General features: G+C 42.7%; 3 protein-coding genes across 4 annotated transcripts in view; 2 read left to right on the top strand and 1 right to left on the bottom strand.

Annotated features, from left to right (window-relative positions):
• Nucleotides 1–341: 341 nt before the first annotated feature.
• On the top strand, nucleotides 342–6,670 carry tbc1d20 (TBC1 domain family, member 20). The gene is made up of 8 exons (XM_086199883.1): nucleotides 342–771; nucleotides 947–1,132; nucleotides 1,326–1,406; nucleotides 2,245–2,431; nucleotides 2,544–2,645; nucleotides 3,044–3,185; nucleotides 4,201–4,379; nucleotides 4,512–6,670. Exons 1-8 carry the CDS (start codon nucleotides 714–716, stop codon nucleotides 4,774–4,776), a joined length of 1,200 nt encoding a protein of 399 aa, XP_086056009.1. The 5' UTR covers nucleotides 342–713; the 3' UTR covers nucleotides 4,777–6,670.
• rbck1 (RanBP-type and C3HC4-type zinc finger containing 1) lies at nucleotides 3,914–13,116 on the bottom strand. Its single transcript, XM_086199882.1, has 13 exons — nucleotides 12,972–13,116; nucleotides 12,832–12,877; nucleotides 12,029–12,173; nucleotides 11,472–11,568; nucleotides 10,682–10,880; nucleotides 10,075–10,235; nucleotides 9,807–9,980; nucleotides 9,474–9,634; nucleotides 9,279–9,375; nucleotides 8,914–9,093; nucleotides 8,728–8,826; nucleotides 8,358–8,501; nucleotides 3,914–8,282 (listed from the first exon to the last, which is right to left on the bottom strand). The coding sequence occupies exons 2-13, from the start codon at nucleotides 12,875–12,877 to the stop codon at nucleotides 8,202–8,204; spliced, it is 1,584 nt and encodes a 527-aa protein (XP_086056008.1). The 5' UTR covers nucleotides 12,972–13,116; the 3' UTR covers nucleotides 3,914–8,201.
• Nucleotides 13,117–14,088: 972 nt separating this feature from the next.
• necab3 (N-terminal EF-hand calcium binding protein 3) overlaps nucleotides 14,089–18,030 on the top strand; it is a 37,132-nt gene continuing 33,190 nt past the window's right edge. For both annotated transcript variants that reach the window (XM_086199880.1, XM_086199879.1), the window contains exon 1: nucleotides 14,089–14,373. In XM_086199880.1, coding sequence (XP_086056006.1) covers nucleotides 14,242–14,373 — 132 coding nt within the window. In that variant the 5' untranslated portion in view covers nucleotides 14,089–14,241. The remainder of the gene's footprint in view (nucleotides 14,374–18,030) is intronic.

Below are 18,030 nucleotides of genomic sequence, written 5' to 3'. Positions count from 1 at the left end.
TCTATGTCTATAATATAAGCTCATATTTAGGCTAGAACAATGGGCCAATACGAATTTATCATTATTGGTATTAGTGGTAGCATTTCAATAATCAAACTTTGAAAAAAAAATTACAATTCAGCTTGATTGGAATCAGGATTAGTCTGAATATTGCACGAATATTATAATCATTATTACAATACAATCGTGATCAAAATAATTATTATTGTTGTTTTTATTATTATTATTATTATCATTATTATTATTATTATTATTACATCATCTACTATAGTATACATAGCTGACTTGTTTTTCCTTGTTGGATTTGACGGACACGGTCGGCCACGCCTCCTCCTTGTCATCGTGACCACACGTCATCACTGTCTGGGCACAGGGAGGTTAGCTAAGCTGATGTATCCATTGGTCGCTTCAGCTAATGTAAACATGTAGCCGTGTTACCGGTTTTGCACCATTGCTATCAAGCAAGACTTTTTTTTTTTAACTCGTTAATCACTTTGTCTCAAGTCCGATTTGTTATGGCTCTTCTACGGAAAATACACATTTCGGAGCCGCGGCAGAGTGGTACTGGCTGGATAACTAGCTAACAGTGAATAGGGCCTTGCTAATTAAACAGCTAGCTTGTAGTTAGACAAGACGGGCTAGGTTGACAATAACCGCCAAGCAGGATGGCACGTAAATCTGTTTAAGAAAGACACTCGTAGAAGAGGAGGAAAATGAAGAAATCAAGAATTGTTATTGCCTCGTCTCCTGTAAATGGAAGACAAGGTATCGGTAAGTGTTGCAGGCTGCTAAATTGACTGTCTAGATTCTGGGCTAACGTGTTCAGAAACAATATTAAATCATTAAAGTCACGAGAACTGTCTGTTGGTGGAGCTAATTCAGGAGTCAGCTAGGAACAAATAGTCTGCCAGGTAGTTGCAGACGTTGTGATTCGTGTGTGTCTCAGACTGGGACACCAGGAGGAAGAGGAAGATCGCGGACATCACACAAGCCCTTACCGTGAGTCCTGTGGACGTAGCAGCTCTGAGGAGGATGGCCATCAGTGAGGGGGGGCTACTGACCGATGAAATACGCTGTCAAGTATGGCCATGGCTTCTAAACGTCACCCCTCAGGTGTTGGATCATGAGCCAGGTAGAGCGTGCGCAACAGAAACATTAGACCTTAAATCTGTTTTTTTTTAATTTTATTTTATTGGCTGGTAAAGCTTGATTACTTTTCTCTATATTTTTTATACTAACAGAAATATTTTAAGTCATGCATAGCAGAATAATACACACACACATATTACGCTGCTATTGTAATGTTAATGCATTTCATTGTGCAGAAACAGTTGAGCGGGAGAACAACAAAGACTATAACCAAGTGCTGCTAGATGTCCAGCGTTCACTTCGAAGATTCCCGCCTGGTGAGTGCTGAATAAAGCTCTCACATACCAAGTGTAGCAGGGATGCTGTTGTGGTGATGATGTTTTTAAGTCTGCCAACCCAAAAGTGAGGATAGTCATGAGTTCCTTGACCAGAAGCCAATGGGATTTTTACTTTGGGTTTCACATCACCACTGAAAAGAAGCCTTGTGAAAAGCAAAAGTGTATGAGTCTCAAACCTTTGGCTTTGAAAGATAATCACTACGAAAGAACACAGCTTCGAAGCATAAATGGAGTGGTTAATAAATACAGGGCTATGCTAATGCAGTGGACATGTGACTTCATTGCCACTGCTAAGGCTTGCATGTGATGCCACTGGTAGTTTTGTCAGCACCCCGTGGCTAAAAAAGAAAAGTCACTATCTCACTGAAAATTGCTGTGTTAAATGATGTATTTCACTGTGTAGAACAAAATGCTAACATAAATGAAGCGAGTGCGAACCATTGAGCTGTTATTTAACTGAAAACCCTTGAAAGCATTGACCATGAGGCTAAGGAACTGAACTTTCAACAGTTGCACCTTCCTACCGTGGTCAAAGACTCACCTACTCTGCCCTGTGAAAAACAGTTTGTTCAAGTCCAGGGTTCCAAACAGTTTTCATATCAGCATCTAATGCTACTGGGAAACCTTGCAATGTCGATACAAAGCCATTGAACTATGTACAAAAAGGAGGGTCTGAATGGTTTGGAGTACAGAATACACCCCAAGGGTTATGCACAGTGTGTTTTTCTATCATCAGCATGACGATCAGTGCATCCCTTATTTCTATAATGTTTACAGAAAGGTTACGTTTGGCCCAACTGCATGTGCACTTGTGCAGGTATGCCGGACGAGCAGAGGGAGGGTCTCCAGGAGGAGCTCATCGACATCATCCTCAGAGTCCTGAAACGCAATCCGCAGCTCCACTATTACCAAGGATACCATGATATAGTGGTCACGTTCTTACTGGTCCTGGGAGAGCGCCTGGCAACCGCTCTTGTTGAAAAGCTCTCCACTCATCACCTCAGGTACCCCTGGATTGGTCATGACAGAATGAGCAGACTGGCCCCTCCCTCAGCGCCCCGTCTCGCTCTCTGGTGTACACTAAAAACGTTCTTGCTTTTTTATCATCTGTATTAGGGACTTCATGGATCCCACCATGGACAACACTAAACACATTCTGAACTACTTGATGCCCATCATTGAGAGGGTCAACCCTGAGGTGCACGACTTCATGCAACAGTAAGTTTGAAGTTTTAGTTCACACAGGACAACTTCAGACATTAGATTACATGCAAGACATAAAACTTTGGTAGGTGGAAAATCCCCTAAAGCTTTATATTTAATGCAACTATAGTTTGTTTGGGCCAGAACTACGTGTTCTTCAACCATTGTGAAGTAAGTTTGTAAGAATTACATTGTGAAACCCCAAGCATTGTATCATACACTGTAGAGAAGTTAAAGCTGAAAGAGCCAGTAAGTTTGAGCCTCCCGTAAACACAACCGTGGATATTAAGCATAATTCCCCGTAATGAAAATGACCATTTCTGTAAAGACCGAAGGACATGGTGTTGGAGCGTAAATACAGTGGGTACAATGTTTGTATGCTGATCAATGATCCATGTCGTATTGATTATCAGGGCTGAGGTGGGGACAGTCTTCGCGCTCAGCTGGCTGATAACATGGTTTGGCCATGTCCTGTCAGACTTCCGTCATGTTGTGCGGTTGTACGACTTCTTCCTTGCCTGCCATCCACTGATGCCCATCTACTTTGCAGCAGTGGTGAGTTCCCTCTAACCAGCACGCAAAATTTAAAAAAAACAACAACAACAAGAAGATTTCAGTAGGAGCAGTTTAGAAACTCAGTTTTGAGAGTATTTCAAACTAGATTCCCAAATCAATCCCTGGCAGGAACTCTTATCTGTGCTTCATGAATCAGGTCTTATGCCTGTGTCAGACTTGGGATTAACGTATGATCGGAGTGATCCAATCACAAGTGGACAGCTCTAAGCAGGCTCCACAACTTACTTTCACCTAATGTGGGAGGATTTTCTGAAATACCTAAAAAAAAAAAAAGTACAATATTAGATATCCATTATGATCACATCTAAACAAAACTGCTGCAGTGATGGAGAGTCTGATCAGATGGAAGGGGCTCCAGCCACAAGATCCTAGTTCTGTTCTATTTTTGGAGCTGGACACCGTGTTCCCTGGCTGATACACAGCCGTATGGGAACAGACACCTGCACCATCACTCGTTGCATCCAGCTGCACTTGAGAGCTGCGGTCGCTGCATCTCTGCTTGTGCTTGGGCAACAATTTGTAAGGGGCCGGCCACGACTGTAATCGAGCAACTTCATGGTGCATTTATGTACATCTCATAAACTCTGAAATCTAAATTGCTTTGTGTTGAAGTGAGCGAGATTTCATGGTGCAGTCAAGTGCACATCGTAAATTGAGAAATCTACTCTAAAGGCCAAGAAGGTTGTTTAAAATGACAATGTTTATTTGTTTTCTTATGCCTTTACTTTCTTCTCCTTTCACTTGAGCCTTCTTAATAATCACACAGCAAAGCAAAATATACATTTCATTTTAAATTTGACAATTAATCAAATCAAGTTCAAGCTCAGACCTTTATAATATGTCACTGTAGGCTTGCTAATGAGTGTGCACCATACTTAGTTTACACTCAGGAAGTCTCTTGACTGTCCCGAGCACATCAGTCACAGCCTTAGATCTGTGGTTGGTCTGCTGACTTTTTAAAGAGGAATAACCTGTGTTGGTTCTCGTGTCTCAGATTGTCCTTCACAGAGAAGAGGAGGTGTTGGAGTGTGAGTGTGACATGGCTATGGTTCATCACCTGCTGTCTCAGATTCCCCAGGATCTGCCCTACGAGACCCTCATCAGTCGAGCAGGAGATTTGTTTGTTCAGTTCCCACCCTCTGAACTGGCCAGAGAGGCTGCCTCACATGATAGGTACAGCACACTTGTGCTAATATGCTGACTATGTCCACATGAAAGTATTAATATTTCATTTTCTTCTGCTCATCAGTACTTCAATAACTCTCTCTTGGTTTCTGTCTCTGTGCACGTCCTTTTCCTCCCAAGCATGGCCACCACCACCTTTAAGGACTTTGATCTTGCATCAACTCAGCAGCTACCAGACTCAGTCCTGCGGCGCCGGCGTAGACAGAAACAGGCAGCGCTGGAGAGCTCAGCAGCTAGCACAGCAGTGGCAGTGGCCCAACCTTCAGCAGCACGTCGGTTTGTTCGTTTGGCAGTGATGGGTCTGACGGTGGCTTTGGGGGCAGCAGCGCTCGCTGTGGTCAACACCGCACTGGAGTGGGCCCCCAAGCTGGATCTGTTTCCCTGAACTGCTCCCTCTTTAATTCCACACTCCCAATTTCTATGTCCTCGATTAAAACTGCCTGTCGGGGACTGAGACCCCTCTACTGAATCACACCATGAACCATGGAGTCGATAACACTGTCTGGCGTGTCTGCTCAAAACTCAATTAGTTAACGCTCCTTAACTAGGATGCAAGTGAACATGTAGGGTCTCCACGGTCTGAGCTGAAGGCCATTTTTAATGACTCTGGAGGAAGATGCACCAGTAATGAAGATTCCATCCTCAATGAAAGACTGTATTTCTAGTATTGATGGTGTCCATATTAAAGTTTATTTGTATTTGGGATCAGAATAATCTGATATTGATTAATCTGTTATTCGCACAGAAATGTATGATGAAAAGCTTAGTGGACTCAATACACTTGAAAATTGCTGCCAATGAACAAAGCGTGAGTGAATGTATGAGCGTGTGTGTGTGTGTGTGTGCGTGCGCGTGTGTGCGTGTGTGTTTGCAGCTTGTTCTGTATCTGTTATTTGGACTGAGACCAAACGGAGGATTGTTAGAATCCTTCTTTCACTATTATTTACCGTGTTTGTTTTTCTTAGACATCTAGGTAGCTATAAAGACACGATAATGGCAGTTTGAAGGTCACAAATTCATCACATTTTGCACTTAACTTAGCCACTTCAAGTTGTCTGGCCTTTTTAGTTACTAAATTGCATTCTCCTGTGACCCAGTATCTTTAAAACCTGGAAAGTTGTGTTCCACTTGAGTTGGCTCAGGGTTCAAGTCAAGGAATTGATCTCTAAGTGGCATTTAGTCATCCAACTAAACCTATTTTGGCTGGCATTAGACTATATTCTATATGTACCTCAAAATTTAAATCTTAATGTTGAGGCTAAAAATGGTGCGACACTTCATCGGTCCAGGAAGTTTACACAAACAACTGTATCCAAATGAGTGCTCTAAATGCAGTTATTTGATTGCACAACCCTTTAAATTTGTTCCTTTACCTCACATGACTCAGATACGACGATAAAAATCTCCCCATAGTTCTCTCACCGTATGCATAGCAACAGGAAATAGCGGAAATGTGACAAATAGCAAGTAAACTGAAGTGGAAATGGTCGTCATGTTTGCATAATGGGGGACCCGGTTTACACTGACTTCATGTGTTTTACAAAATACTTACAGTATACATATTTATTGCTACTGCTGGAGGAATGCCAGAAGACTCTTTGGAAATGATGCTGTCTAACATTTTTGTGTTGAACATGAATCTAGAGTCGCTTCATTTGCCCTATATGAGGTTAAAACACAGTTTCAGCAGAAGTCCAGTATTCCCATAGGTAAAGTCCCAGGAATGGAAACTATTCAGAGGTGTGGCACTCAACTGAATATCCATGAAAATGTCTAGCAGGTAGCTCACGAAAGCACGTCATGGTAAAGTAGTGATTTTGGATTGGCATCGAGTCTAATGATTGCTTTTGCTTAACAATAGTTTTTTGAATTACTGACTTATGTCTCCGTCACTTTCGCAGGATGGCACAGCATCCACTTAACCGAAGACCTCTCAGTTCCATTTAAAGCGATCAACGCGTTTCTAGAGGTTTGTGTTGTAATAGGAACAAAACCCGACTTCTCTGTTAATGTTGACAGGTTGTGGCCTCCGTAGAGAATCACTGATTCAGCTGGAAAGACTGACAAAAGGTTGAAGCTGGAACATTTCCAAGGATGCTGAGGTGCTTGACAGTTCTTAGTTATTCAGCAGTGATACAATGCACCATGTATCCGCACTCAAGTGGTTTTCATTTTTCATTGCACTAAAGGATTTATTTGCCTTTTGTTTATTTTGTTATAATAAATCTGTTATACTAATGTTAAGTTGTTTAAGAGAATGCTAATAAAAACTATCGTTAAAATGTGTTTGCACACAGTTGCGTATATGTTACATTTACATGTCGGCTATCTGCTCACATGCAGGGAAGTACACTTGAAGGGATATATTTAAAAACATCGTTACTCAAGTCAGAAGTAAGAAATCCAGGGTAACGGAGAGGGAAACATAAAAATATAATGAAGGAAGCGGAGGGAGATAAACTTCCTCTAAACTAGAAGAAAACAGGCAAAAATGCATTTTTTGACAAATAGATTTACACACACCAGCATGATGATGCAGCGTCCTCGTGCCAAGTTTGAACCTGAAATTCAAAGTCCTCATGTACATCAGAATAGCTAGTTTTTCTCCGTTATTAATACTTTGCTTCAGTACTTTTTACATAAATACAAAATCCTTCACCATTAGTCAACTGAAGAATACCTTCTTTACCACACAGAAGCGTATTCCTTTCACCTGAGGAAAAATAAAAATTTTGGTTTTCGTGGAGGAAAAAAGAAGGCCCCTTTATTCTGAATTGATTTGAGGATTTTGAATGAAAAAAAATAGCTAGTTTTTCTACCATACTGACTAAACACTGCATTTCACAAGTCTGCTCTGTTGGTGTCACTCCCAGTCACCTGTTGGGAGGAGCAGCGGCAGCATAGTTGCTGGGTTGGTCTATAATGTCTCAGGTATGCAGGGTGATAATTACAGGCCAAATTATGTCAGCTAATTCTTCACTTGCTCATATTGTAGCTTTATCCCAATAATTCAGAAAACAGGGGAAAATGTTTATTTTCATGAATTTTTAAATGACAATGTAGCTCACTGGGTCAGCTATTTTTTTCATGAGAATCTCATAAATTCAGAAAAAAACTATTGTATTTTTCTCAGATAAATCCAATAATTCTGTATAACTCTTATTAAAAATAAATAATCGTAGACAGGAAAATACAGCGAACATTGGTCCCAACTGAAAACTGATCAGTGTAGTAAAGAAGACTTGACTTAGGGCCCCCCCCCCCCCCGCTCATCTTTTTTGCATTTGTCAATCATTGACAATATATTAATGATTCAGATATTGTAGAAAATTTCAATAGCTAATACATTATGTATTCATTTGTTGTCACCCTGCATCGTAGGAAAAATGTTTTTTTCTTATAGTGTTTTTACTAGCTATGCTATGCTACTGTATGCTATATTGTGTTCCTTGCATTTTTTTTCTCCATGGTGGCCTCTATATTATTTAAAATTAGATCCGTATTTCACTGTAGATTGCATGTTAAGCATTAACTCATCACAACCGTTTACAGACGCTTCCAGAAAAATGTACAGATAAACTCGATAGGTTAAAAAAAGGAAGACATGTTTTGTCCCACCTTTCTTTTTTAGCTTGCAGTACATTCTGCATTTCTTCCTTCAGTGTTTTGTCCCCATACGATTAAAAACAAGGCTTAAAGTGATCAAAAATGAACTAAAAGATCCAACGAACGTATCTCAAATCTCAGCTGTAGTCTGCATGTTTTCATGCAGTTGAAACGTGCACGTTTATGTTCATTAGTGAGGTTTCCTTAGTGGCAGTTTTGGCAGTTGGGATGGCAAAGTTGATTATTGACTCGACATTTACAGCCTCCAGATGTGTCTCCGTTGCCCTGTTGAACACATTAAAGCAATGAGCAACGAGCGCAGCTGAGACGCATCATCAAGGCGTGTGCGCGTGTATTTACCTTTGGTCCCCAGCGAGCTTGTTTGGTGACCCAGCAGATTTCTGTCTTGCACATCAAACAGCAGATCCAGTCGCAGCCGTCTTTTTTCTGAACGACAATGTCGCACCTAGGACATTTCGTTGCCTCCCCGTTCAGTAGCAGCTTCTATAAATGCATGAAGTAAAAGTCAGTTAAGCCATTCAGAGGCGTGTATATAGTATAGTATAATACAACTGTCCAAGCAGTTGATCAACAACAACCAGAAGAATGGCAAAGAGAGCAAGTTTAAATCATTGCGCACCGCCAGTCGTCCTGTGGGATAGCGTGAATACAGTTTGTTGAAAATTTCGGCACTTTCTCCTGTGTTAGAAAGCGACCCGTTCCGACCTACCTCTAGCATCTGCTTAGTCTGAAATGCCGTCTTGTCGTTCTGTGCTCTGATGCGAAGATCATCTTGGTATTCCTTGCAAGTCATGTCTTTGTGGATGGCCTGCACACAAAAACAACCCATTCACCGCCGCTGTTCAACCACAGGTATACAAAAGGAAAACAATGGGATATCAAAACGAGAAGTTACCCTGCAGAGAATGCAGCTGGTTTCTTGACAGATTTCACAGTGAAACTCGTCGACTTCGTCCTCGTAGATGCACCACCCTCGACAGTTGGGGGTCTGACAGTGGAAGCTGTACTCCGAGCAGCTTTCTGCAATACTCAGACGCAACTCGTAAAACCGCTGGAGTTCTTCCTCTGTGAGCAGCTGTATCAGGATTACAGACAGAAAATGTATACTTTTTTATGCAAGTACAACGACTGTCCAGCTGATGTCTGCCAAAATGCTGAGGAGGCAGAACACTCTCAAAATTGTTTTCCCCCAAAATGATAATCTATAATTTCTATTTGCTTTTATGAGAGAGAAGTAAAAGCTGTTCTGTTAACACACACCTCTTTGATCTCTCGGTCGAGTAACTTGCTCTCACAATTGTCAGGACAGGACACCTCAGCATTGTTACTGTTCACTATTGTCCCTTTCAGACACTCCCTAAAAGACCCAACACAAAAACACACAAGATAAATGCAGATGTTTGCTGAATAAATCAATATTAAGAGAGGCCATCTATCACTGTGAGTGTATCTGACCTGCAGAAGGTGTGCAAACACTCCCTGAGGACGATGCCCTCTCCTGGCCCCAGGGAGGAGAAGCAGATGGGACAGTCTACCTCAGAGGTGTTGAGGATGAGGTTCATGCTGTCTGTCTCCAACAAAGCAGAGTAGTTCCTCTCTCGTTCCTCCAGTTGAGCCTTCGCCACCCAGAAAAGATATTCATCAAAAGAATACGTTTAATGGACTTCACGTATGAGATCATCTGAACATCTGAGACACTGATGGCAGGAGCGCTCCAGGCAGAAAGGATTCAAGGGCTCCTTGTTGAGTGATAGTCAATTTTTCTCATAAAATAAGCGACGCTGTTACCTGCTCGTACAGCAACATGGCCAGCTGCTCCTCCTGAATCCGTAGAGACTCGTTCTGGTCTGGTTGGTAGAAGTCAGGGATCTTATAATCTTCCGGACGTTCACCGCTACAAATCTCGCAGCCAGGACGTGTTGGTTTGTTCACAAATGTACAGTGAGGACAGGCCCAGCCCAACTACAAACACACAAACACGGGCTAGAGGTTATACTAGCACGGACGCACCTGCACTGCTGCAGAGGTAACGTCTTTGACAGGCTCGTCTTCTGACCTGAGGTTTGGGAAGCACTGCAGGTTTAGATGCAGTTGGGGGTTTCGGAGGGGGAAAAGAGGGAGGAGGAGGGGGAGTCTGCTGAGCCTCCGGAGGAGCCGTCTTTTTACCTCCTCTACTTCCGAGTCCCCTGGGAAAAAGTTGCATCGACTCCATAATGTCTAAGAATGGATGATAAGAAAGCCCCCCCCCCAAAAAAAATAACTTGTTATGACTGACATACAGATTTTCAAAGTGAAACTCTGAGCACATCCTCAAAAAAAGCAAACACAATCCAGTAGCAAATATTTATATAGCATATTTTTTTGTCATTTTGTATCTTGCAAGAAATAGTAACTATCTCAAAAATATAAGATTGGAACTGTTATTGAAAAATTGTCCTTCACTCTTGCCTGAAGATCTAAAAAGTCCAGCCTTTTATTTTTCTTAATGCTTCAATAGCAATTGTTAAGTACATGCACTGATAAACATCCAAATGAATTCAGATCCAACAATTAGCACGTTGAGGTCAAAATTTCAGGATTTTATGATGAGCACCTGTCAATATTTTTGATGGACATTAAGAAATGAAAATGAATAATTGATGTGCGCGTTATCTGGCTCTTGCCTTCTATGCGTTGGTGCTCCTGGTACAGCTTGTGTTGGTGGCGTGTGAGATGAGCAGCATTGGCAGAGCAGATAAACAGGAAAGCCTGGTCTCCACTCTGACGCACGCCGTGGCTGTACAGAGTGTCACAGTCCTTCGCCAAACGCTTCCCGATCACCCAGCGCTGCAGCTCAGGAGGAAACCCGTAGTCCTGGCTGATCTGTGCTCATAAAGAACAATTAGTAATCCTCAGTTAAACGTTTGTTTCCATGAATATCTGGTTCATTCAAAGAATGATGCGCCAGCATGAACAAAAGGAATGTGGTTTGTGTGGGCGCCGTTTCAAGACGCACCTGAAGAATGGCGATGATTATTTGACTGTCAAATAACAATGTGAGGCTTAATTTGTTGACACTAAGAATGGGGTTTTAAATACAAAGAAAAATACAAACATAAATTCGGATTATATGTATATATACTTTTCTTTTAAGAAGTTTAACAGGCCCACAATCCTACAACATACGACAGAAAGCTATTTCTTAAATAGATCAGTCTATTAACAGCATTCGTAGAGCTTGGCTTAATTTACTATTCATGGTCAAGTCAGATGTATTCGCATTCAGAACTACTTTTCCCAACATGTTGGTCAAATTAGAGCCGGTGCAAATGAGAAAAAACAGTTTAGTTCATATGTACTAATAAACAATAAACTAATAAACAGACACCCGTCAAACTATGGGAAACATCAAGAGAACTGAAAGGAGGCTGAAAAAAGGAGGTTTTTGATCCTGGATGTAGGCTGGGTCATTACAATGTCTTTCAGCTGTGCGATTGTGAGCCCAGAAGAAACCTCAACAGTCACAGGGATGTAGGATTCTGACTGAGCATCCTCCACTCCCACTTTCAACCTGTAAAGTAGAAAAGAATCACACCAGTCAGTCTGGTCTTGAATTACTCTCATGACATAAACAGGCGGACGTCACCCTGGGAATCAACACGGCCCTCTGCTCCAGAGAAAACCTCCTCACAAGCAAAGACGCCGTGTGTTTTTGCAGACCACTGGACAACAAATGGATTGTTTGATTGTTTCTTTGAAACGGGACAATGCACCACAACGAATGTCACTGACATGAACAGGTCCGACTGAAGCATTACTGCTGCAACTTTTCATATGCGGTCCCTGGCAGGCAGCAGTACAAAATACATACCTAAATACAAACGGACACCTGGGGGAAAAAAGGGTGAAACCTACAGGTCAAGAGAACATTCACTCAACAATGAATAAAGGTCAGATGTATATAAAGTGTAGGTGAAGGATGAACTCGGGGTGTGGATGATCACACCGGTGGACAGGCAGCTGAGTCCCACCTGATGGAGTCCTGCGGGTAGGCCTGACTCTTGATGCTGACAGACACCGGGAGAGACAGCTGGGCCAGCTTCTGGCTCAACCTTGCTGCCTCCTGACTGTCCCCGCAGCTGAGGGCGTCACCCAGAGACGCAGCCAGGTCCTCCGCTGCAAACAAGGAATCCATATGTGACATAATTCATCACCTACAACACCTCATGGCAGACGATAAGCTTTATCCCTCTGTTGGCTTTAATTGTTGGCTAATTCAGTGAAAACACGCGTTTTAATCTGACGTGACAGTAACTCAGCAGAACAGGAAACATGTTCCAATAAACCAGGGTGTGGTTTTAACAGGAAAAACATTTTAAAGTCATAATTAACAAAATCAAAACTTAACCCCCCAAAAAAAGCATTTCCAGCTGAAAATAAACGTGCGAATGCCGAGAGGAAGAAAAAAACAACACAGCTGAAACAAAACTTGACAGTTGCAGCTGGAACAGGCAGAGGAAGCTGAGAGCAAGCGGAAATGTCCTGACAGAGGTGTGTGTGTGCAGTTGAATGATCGTCAACCACATCAAAGCCCCTGAAATCAGTTCAAAGTTGAACCAGAGTCATGAGATGAACGTTCTCTCTCAACTCTGAGTCATCTGCTACCTGATTAAAGCCATGAACTTCCATCTCTGTCTTTAATTTGGGCTGCAATCTGTACTGTGTCACTGGTGGTGTAGTCCTTTGATAGGTTGTTGTTTATTCCGCCTCTGTCCCACCTACAAATGATATCTTTTAATAAGGACAATAAAAATAAGCAGCTGCTGTTGCTCACCCTCGTTTAAATTCGCCCTCGGTGTAACTTCAGAGGCCGATTTCATCTGAAACGTCAAACGGCGAAACATTTATCAAACCGACGTCACAGTTAAGAGGACAATCGGTCGGTCAAGTCAGAAAATTAAGCATTCTCGTAACTTTTTCCCCACTCCTGACCGCATCCGACACTTCCTCTGCTCGACCCGCAGGTTAGAGAGTCGTAAGTTCCGCCTGACGGAGTTGAATAAGTCCTTCACGCAGCCTGGGCCTCGGATCTCCTCTCCCCCCGCGGGGCCAGGTCTGCCCCAGCTGAGCGCAGGTAGAAGCGAAAGTGAAACTGACTTCGCTTACCGGAAGAGAAAACATTAAAGGATCCAATTGGAATTAATCAGCCCCGCCCCTCTTTCCTTGTAGTTTAATCATTTGATTTTAGCTACTATGTAAAAAAATGTACGTTTATATTCTGTTTTCCTTTTTTGTTCATTTGTTTACATTTCCTCCCCTGACATGAGAACAGGAGCCCCTGCAGCAGATCGATGAGCTGTGGAGGAGATCTTTTAACAGCTCTTATACCACTTAAATCTCTTCAACTTCTCTCTCTCTCTCTCTCTCACACACACACACACACACACACACACATACACACAGATGCATGTTTGTTTATTTGAAATCTTGACAATGTAGGCCGAATCCTATAGGGCAGGCCTATATATGCTAAAAGTTTTTGGGAAAACAGTTACTACCAACGCCCAGCAGATGGCAGCCTTTGTTAAAAGTTGGCCAAGTGGAATTTAATGTTTTGTTTTTTTATTTTAGTTTATGTACAGTTTACTCTTGACTAATGAATACATTATCAATATTCTTTTGTTTTTCTTAGCACAACTCCTGTCCATGCTCATATTATCCTAAATGATTGTGATATTTCAAAGTGAGAAGTCCTGTTGCCCTCGGTAATACTCACTTATGTTGTTAACATTCAAACTTTTAATCAGCTTTGAAATGTTTTGTTGTTTTTAACTGCCTGTTTGACCTCTGACCTTTATGACGTAGGAAATAACATCAATATTGTGCTCATTCAAGTTACATTGTTTGCTTCTTCTGCATCAATGAACGCCTGTTCTGAAGTGAAAGTTTCACCAGCGAGTTTTAGTTCAATTGATGGGGGGGGGGGGGGGGGGGGGGTAGAGCCACTGGATTTCCAGACGCTCACGAACGAGCCAATCGCAGCAGCAGGGAGGGGCTGGCAGCTCGAGCTCAGCAGCGCAGCAGAAAGTTGCCTTCACCTGGCATCTACCACACACCTGCAGCCTTCCTCGTCCTCCTCCTCCTCCTCCTCCTCCTCCTCTTCATCATCCTCCTCTTCCTCTCTCCTGCGTCCACTCGAACCTTCACTGCAGCCGTTCAACAGATCCAGGAGATCAACTCAAAGATGCTGGCTTGTACGGAAATAATCACAATGTGTTTGCAATCGGCCAAACAGAAGCATCTTCGGGCTCAGCAACAGCAGCAGCAGCCGCCGCCGCCGCACGGCTGCGGGCAAGGGCTTACTATCTTCCATGATGTGAGTGCATCGACTTTTCTTCATTCTTACCCCGTGAAGATATTCAGACTCCCTTTGGGTTTGTTCTTCAGTTTCCCTTCACATACAGTGAGAGCGGTTGTGAAAGTGATAAATTAACCGTCCAGAAATCATTGCGGATGGTAAAAGGAAGACAAGCCCACAAGATTGGAGTTGGAACTCTGTTTTTCTAGTTTTACCAGAGATTTGAGTGAAAGAAGATGCGCTTCACCAAATTAAGTGTTGCGCGCATGTGTGTGTGTGTGTGTGTGTGTGTGTGTGTGTGTGTGTGTGTGTGTGCGTGTGTGCGTGTGTGTGTGAGGACAGTGCTGCTGCAGCTGCTGCACCTGCATGATAAATTACAGTCGGATATGCTGCTGCTGCCGCTGCTGGGGTCTCTTTTTGTTGCGCACTAACAAAACAAAAATAAAATCGACCTCAGGTGTTGTAGAATCCTCCTGCAACATTTCGTTCCACAAGAACAACGACATGCTTTTTATATCTTTATGGGTTTTTGTTGTTGTTCTTATTGTAGTGAATAAAACTTGATTGTGTCTTGTTTTTATGCCACTGCGTTCTGTTTGGTGGAGGGTGTTAGATTTTCTCTGTCTCAACACACGCTCACCCTGGTTAAACTCAGTCTAAATATCGTCCATTTGGACTGATTTAAAAACATTTATCCAGCACTCTGATGGGTTCATGTAGGCTTTAATCTGATGCTATAGTCTGTCACTAATGCAGAGCTCCGTTATCGGATCTTCCTAGATGCAGGGTCACCAGAGGTATTTCATACTGGAGAGGAGAGACGTTGACGCGCTTTCGTCTGTTTGCCTTCCTTGTTGGTACATTTGATCTTGTTACCTTCTTCATTCTCTCTTTTACATTCTCACTTAATGGAGGAGCACTTTAGGAGGGATCTCTCTGTTTCTAGTTTACTGATTATTAGATTTGGATGAGTGGCACATTGTGATATGAGAAAAATAATTTGTGTTAGATGAGCTGTGTTGTGTTGCTAGATGGCATTCCTTGATTCCCACAGCTCACATGAGATAATAAAGTCAGCTGGTTAGATGATAAGGCTGAGAAGCAAAAGAATATTGCTTACCATAGCAGTACTGGGAGATTTTTATGAAACTGCCAGCGATTGAAAAAGACAATGCAAATAGATCAAGACACATGGTAATGTCAGCAAAACATGGATACCAGCAGATTGGTCATTTTTTATATCATATTGATCCAATGAGTAATTTTGCTTCAGTTTCCATCCATCCATCCATCCATTGTCTTCGGCTTATTCCTATTAAGGGTCACGGGGGGGCGAAGCCTATCCCAGCGGCTACAGGCGAGAGGCGGGGTTCACCCTGGACGGGTCACCAGTCCATCGCAGGGCCAACACACAGAGACAGACAACCATTCACACTCACAGCCACACCTACGGTCAATTTAGAGTATCAATCAGCCTCGTCCCCTCTTGATGTCTTTGGACTGTGGGAGGAAGCTGGAGTACCAGAGAGAACCCACACAGGAACAGGGAGAACATGCAGACTCCACACAGAAAGATCCTGTGCCCGAGCCGGGACTCAAACCCGGAACCTTCTTGCTGTGAGGCGACAGTGCTGACCACTGCACCACCATGCCGCCTACTTCAGTTTCAAATGAAGAAACAATGCGGAAGACATACTGTATGTTTTTTTTGGGTGGGGTGGACTTTCCAAATGTTTTGCAAATATAAATGCCCATTACTTTTTCAAATACACGTGTTTAATGTGTTTTTTCCGGAACAAAAAATGTAGATATCAGATAGACTTATTTTTAAAGAAATAACATCATCATTGATAGACAGCAGCATTTCAGATACCGTCAAAGAATCCAGTATTGCGTATCCCAACATGTAGCGTGACTAACGAACTCAATAAAATTGCATATTATTAACACGTGAAGGTAGCTGAGTTGTTTTTAGTAATCACGCTGATTTATAAGAATTTGGCCTCTACAGGCTTGGTTGCACACGTGTTTCCAGTATTAGGAGGTCTTGTAAACGTGCATCCCAGGTGCCACCTAGAGTTGCCGGTTCCATACATAAGACACATTTCAGTGACAGAGACATCGATACGTCAATAGATGAGTCTTTTTCACCCGATAATGAGCCTGTTAGTAATGTTGGAGATGTCGAGGTTACAACACCTCACATTCCGAGAGGGAGAGATGAAGCAATGCATCCAAAAAGGTCCTGCACAGGCTTGAGACAATTACTGATGCTGCTGTTTGTTCTGTCGGCTTTGCTGTTTTCACGTGTCCTCGGAATCTCTGAGGCTTCCTCAATCACCTGCGCTCGCTGAGTACGTCTCGGTGAATGTGAATGGAAAAAAAATGAAAATATGACACATACAATATATTCAGTGACATATTAACAGCTTAAACTCTGGCTCCCCTTCAGCGAAGCACAAAGCCTTTCACAAAAACTGTGCTTCAGCAGAGCCTGAGAGAACCCACTGTCTTAACATCTGCCACCTTGACATCAGAACAGCAGCACTCTGGGAAGCAGCTTTGACCTTTTCAGGGCTCGCTGTTAAAGATGCATTACTATTTCCTGACTGGCACAAAGATTCAGCCAAACAAAAAACAAACTGGTCTCTCTTTAACCCAGTAAACATGGCCTGCATGTGTGACCGAGGGAAAAAGAGGAGTCCATCGACTGAAAGAGAGATTTATTATACAAAACGTTATTTTGCAGCTTGGTTCACCTTAGAATCTGGACAGCGTTGTGAAGTAATTAAAAGTGACCTTGCTCTGCCACGACTGAAGCTGTGGAAAGACATATCGACAGACTCGAGGCAGAAGACCTTGAGCTTGTTGACCTATAAAAATCAAAGTAAGGTGTTGTTTCCTCTGTTATTGAGGCCCAGCCGTCGGTATCAACCTGTCAGTCTTGAACCCTGCCTAAAGGAGCTCAGGGAGGGACAGAGGTACGTACTGGAGGGTGGTCAGTCTACTGACAGGGAACACTGTGCTTGTTCTTTCAACACTGAATGAATGTCTGCTATCAAACAGTGAGATGATGCAGAGAGCTGTGTCGCAAAAAAAAAAAAAGAATAATAACCTGATTTGTATGGCCATTAAAAACAAAACTCAGTAGCTTATAGAGCAGGTAGCTAAACTCAATGCCAGCATGTTCCCTGGAGATTTTTAAATGGAATCTAACATAAGATCACTAATCATCTGAATGTTGTTTGATTATAGATAGTGAGACAGCAGGGTTTGGACCACTAGAAATGTATTGCAGTGGAGGCAAGAGAGAGGGGGGGGGGGGGTGTTTGCAATTGAGCAACAAATAGCAGTCTGGCTTGTTAAACTCTATATAGCATGGTTGTTGCATGGCTGATTTAGCCTGTACGATATCCAGGTTTATATCTCTCCCTTCAACAGATATTATGGCTGAGACATCTGCAAGACAATGTTCAGCCTCTTTGGCACCTCGTCCTTCTACCAAGGTCACAAAGGGACTGGTGAGAGTGTCAAAGTGGCCTGAAGTCATTCATTTTCTGTGACAGCCAGCATCTCGGCATCAAGCAGTGGGACGACAGTTGTTGATGTGTATATGCCTGTGTGGGCTTCAGAATACATTTGCACCACTGGAAGTTAATGGTAATATTATGCCAT

Source organism: Aulostomus chinensis, chromosome 3, assembly GCF_037954235.1.
Source record: "Aulostomus chinensis isolate RoL2024-O1b breed Wild chromosome 3, RoL_Achi_v1.0, whole genome shotgun sequence".
In the NCBI taxonomy this organism is placed as follows: Eukaryota; Metazoa; Chordata; class Actinopteri; order Syngnathiformes; family Aulostomidae; genus Aulostomus; species Aulostomus chinensis.
This window is presented reverse-complemented; position numbering and strand designations above follow the sequence as displayed.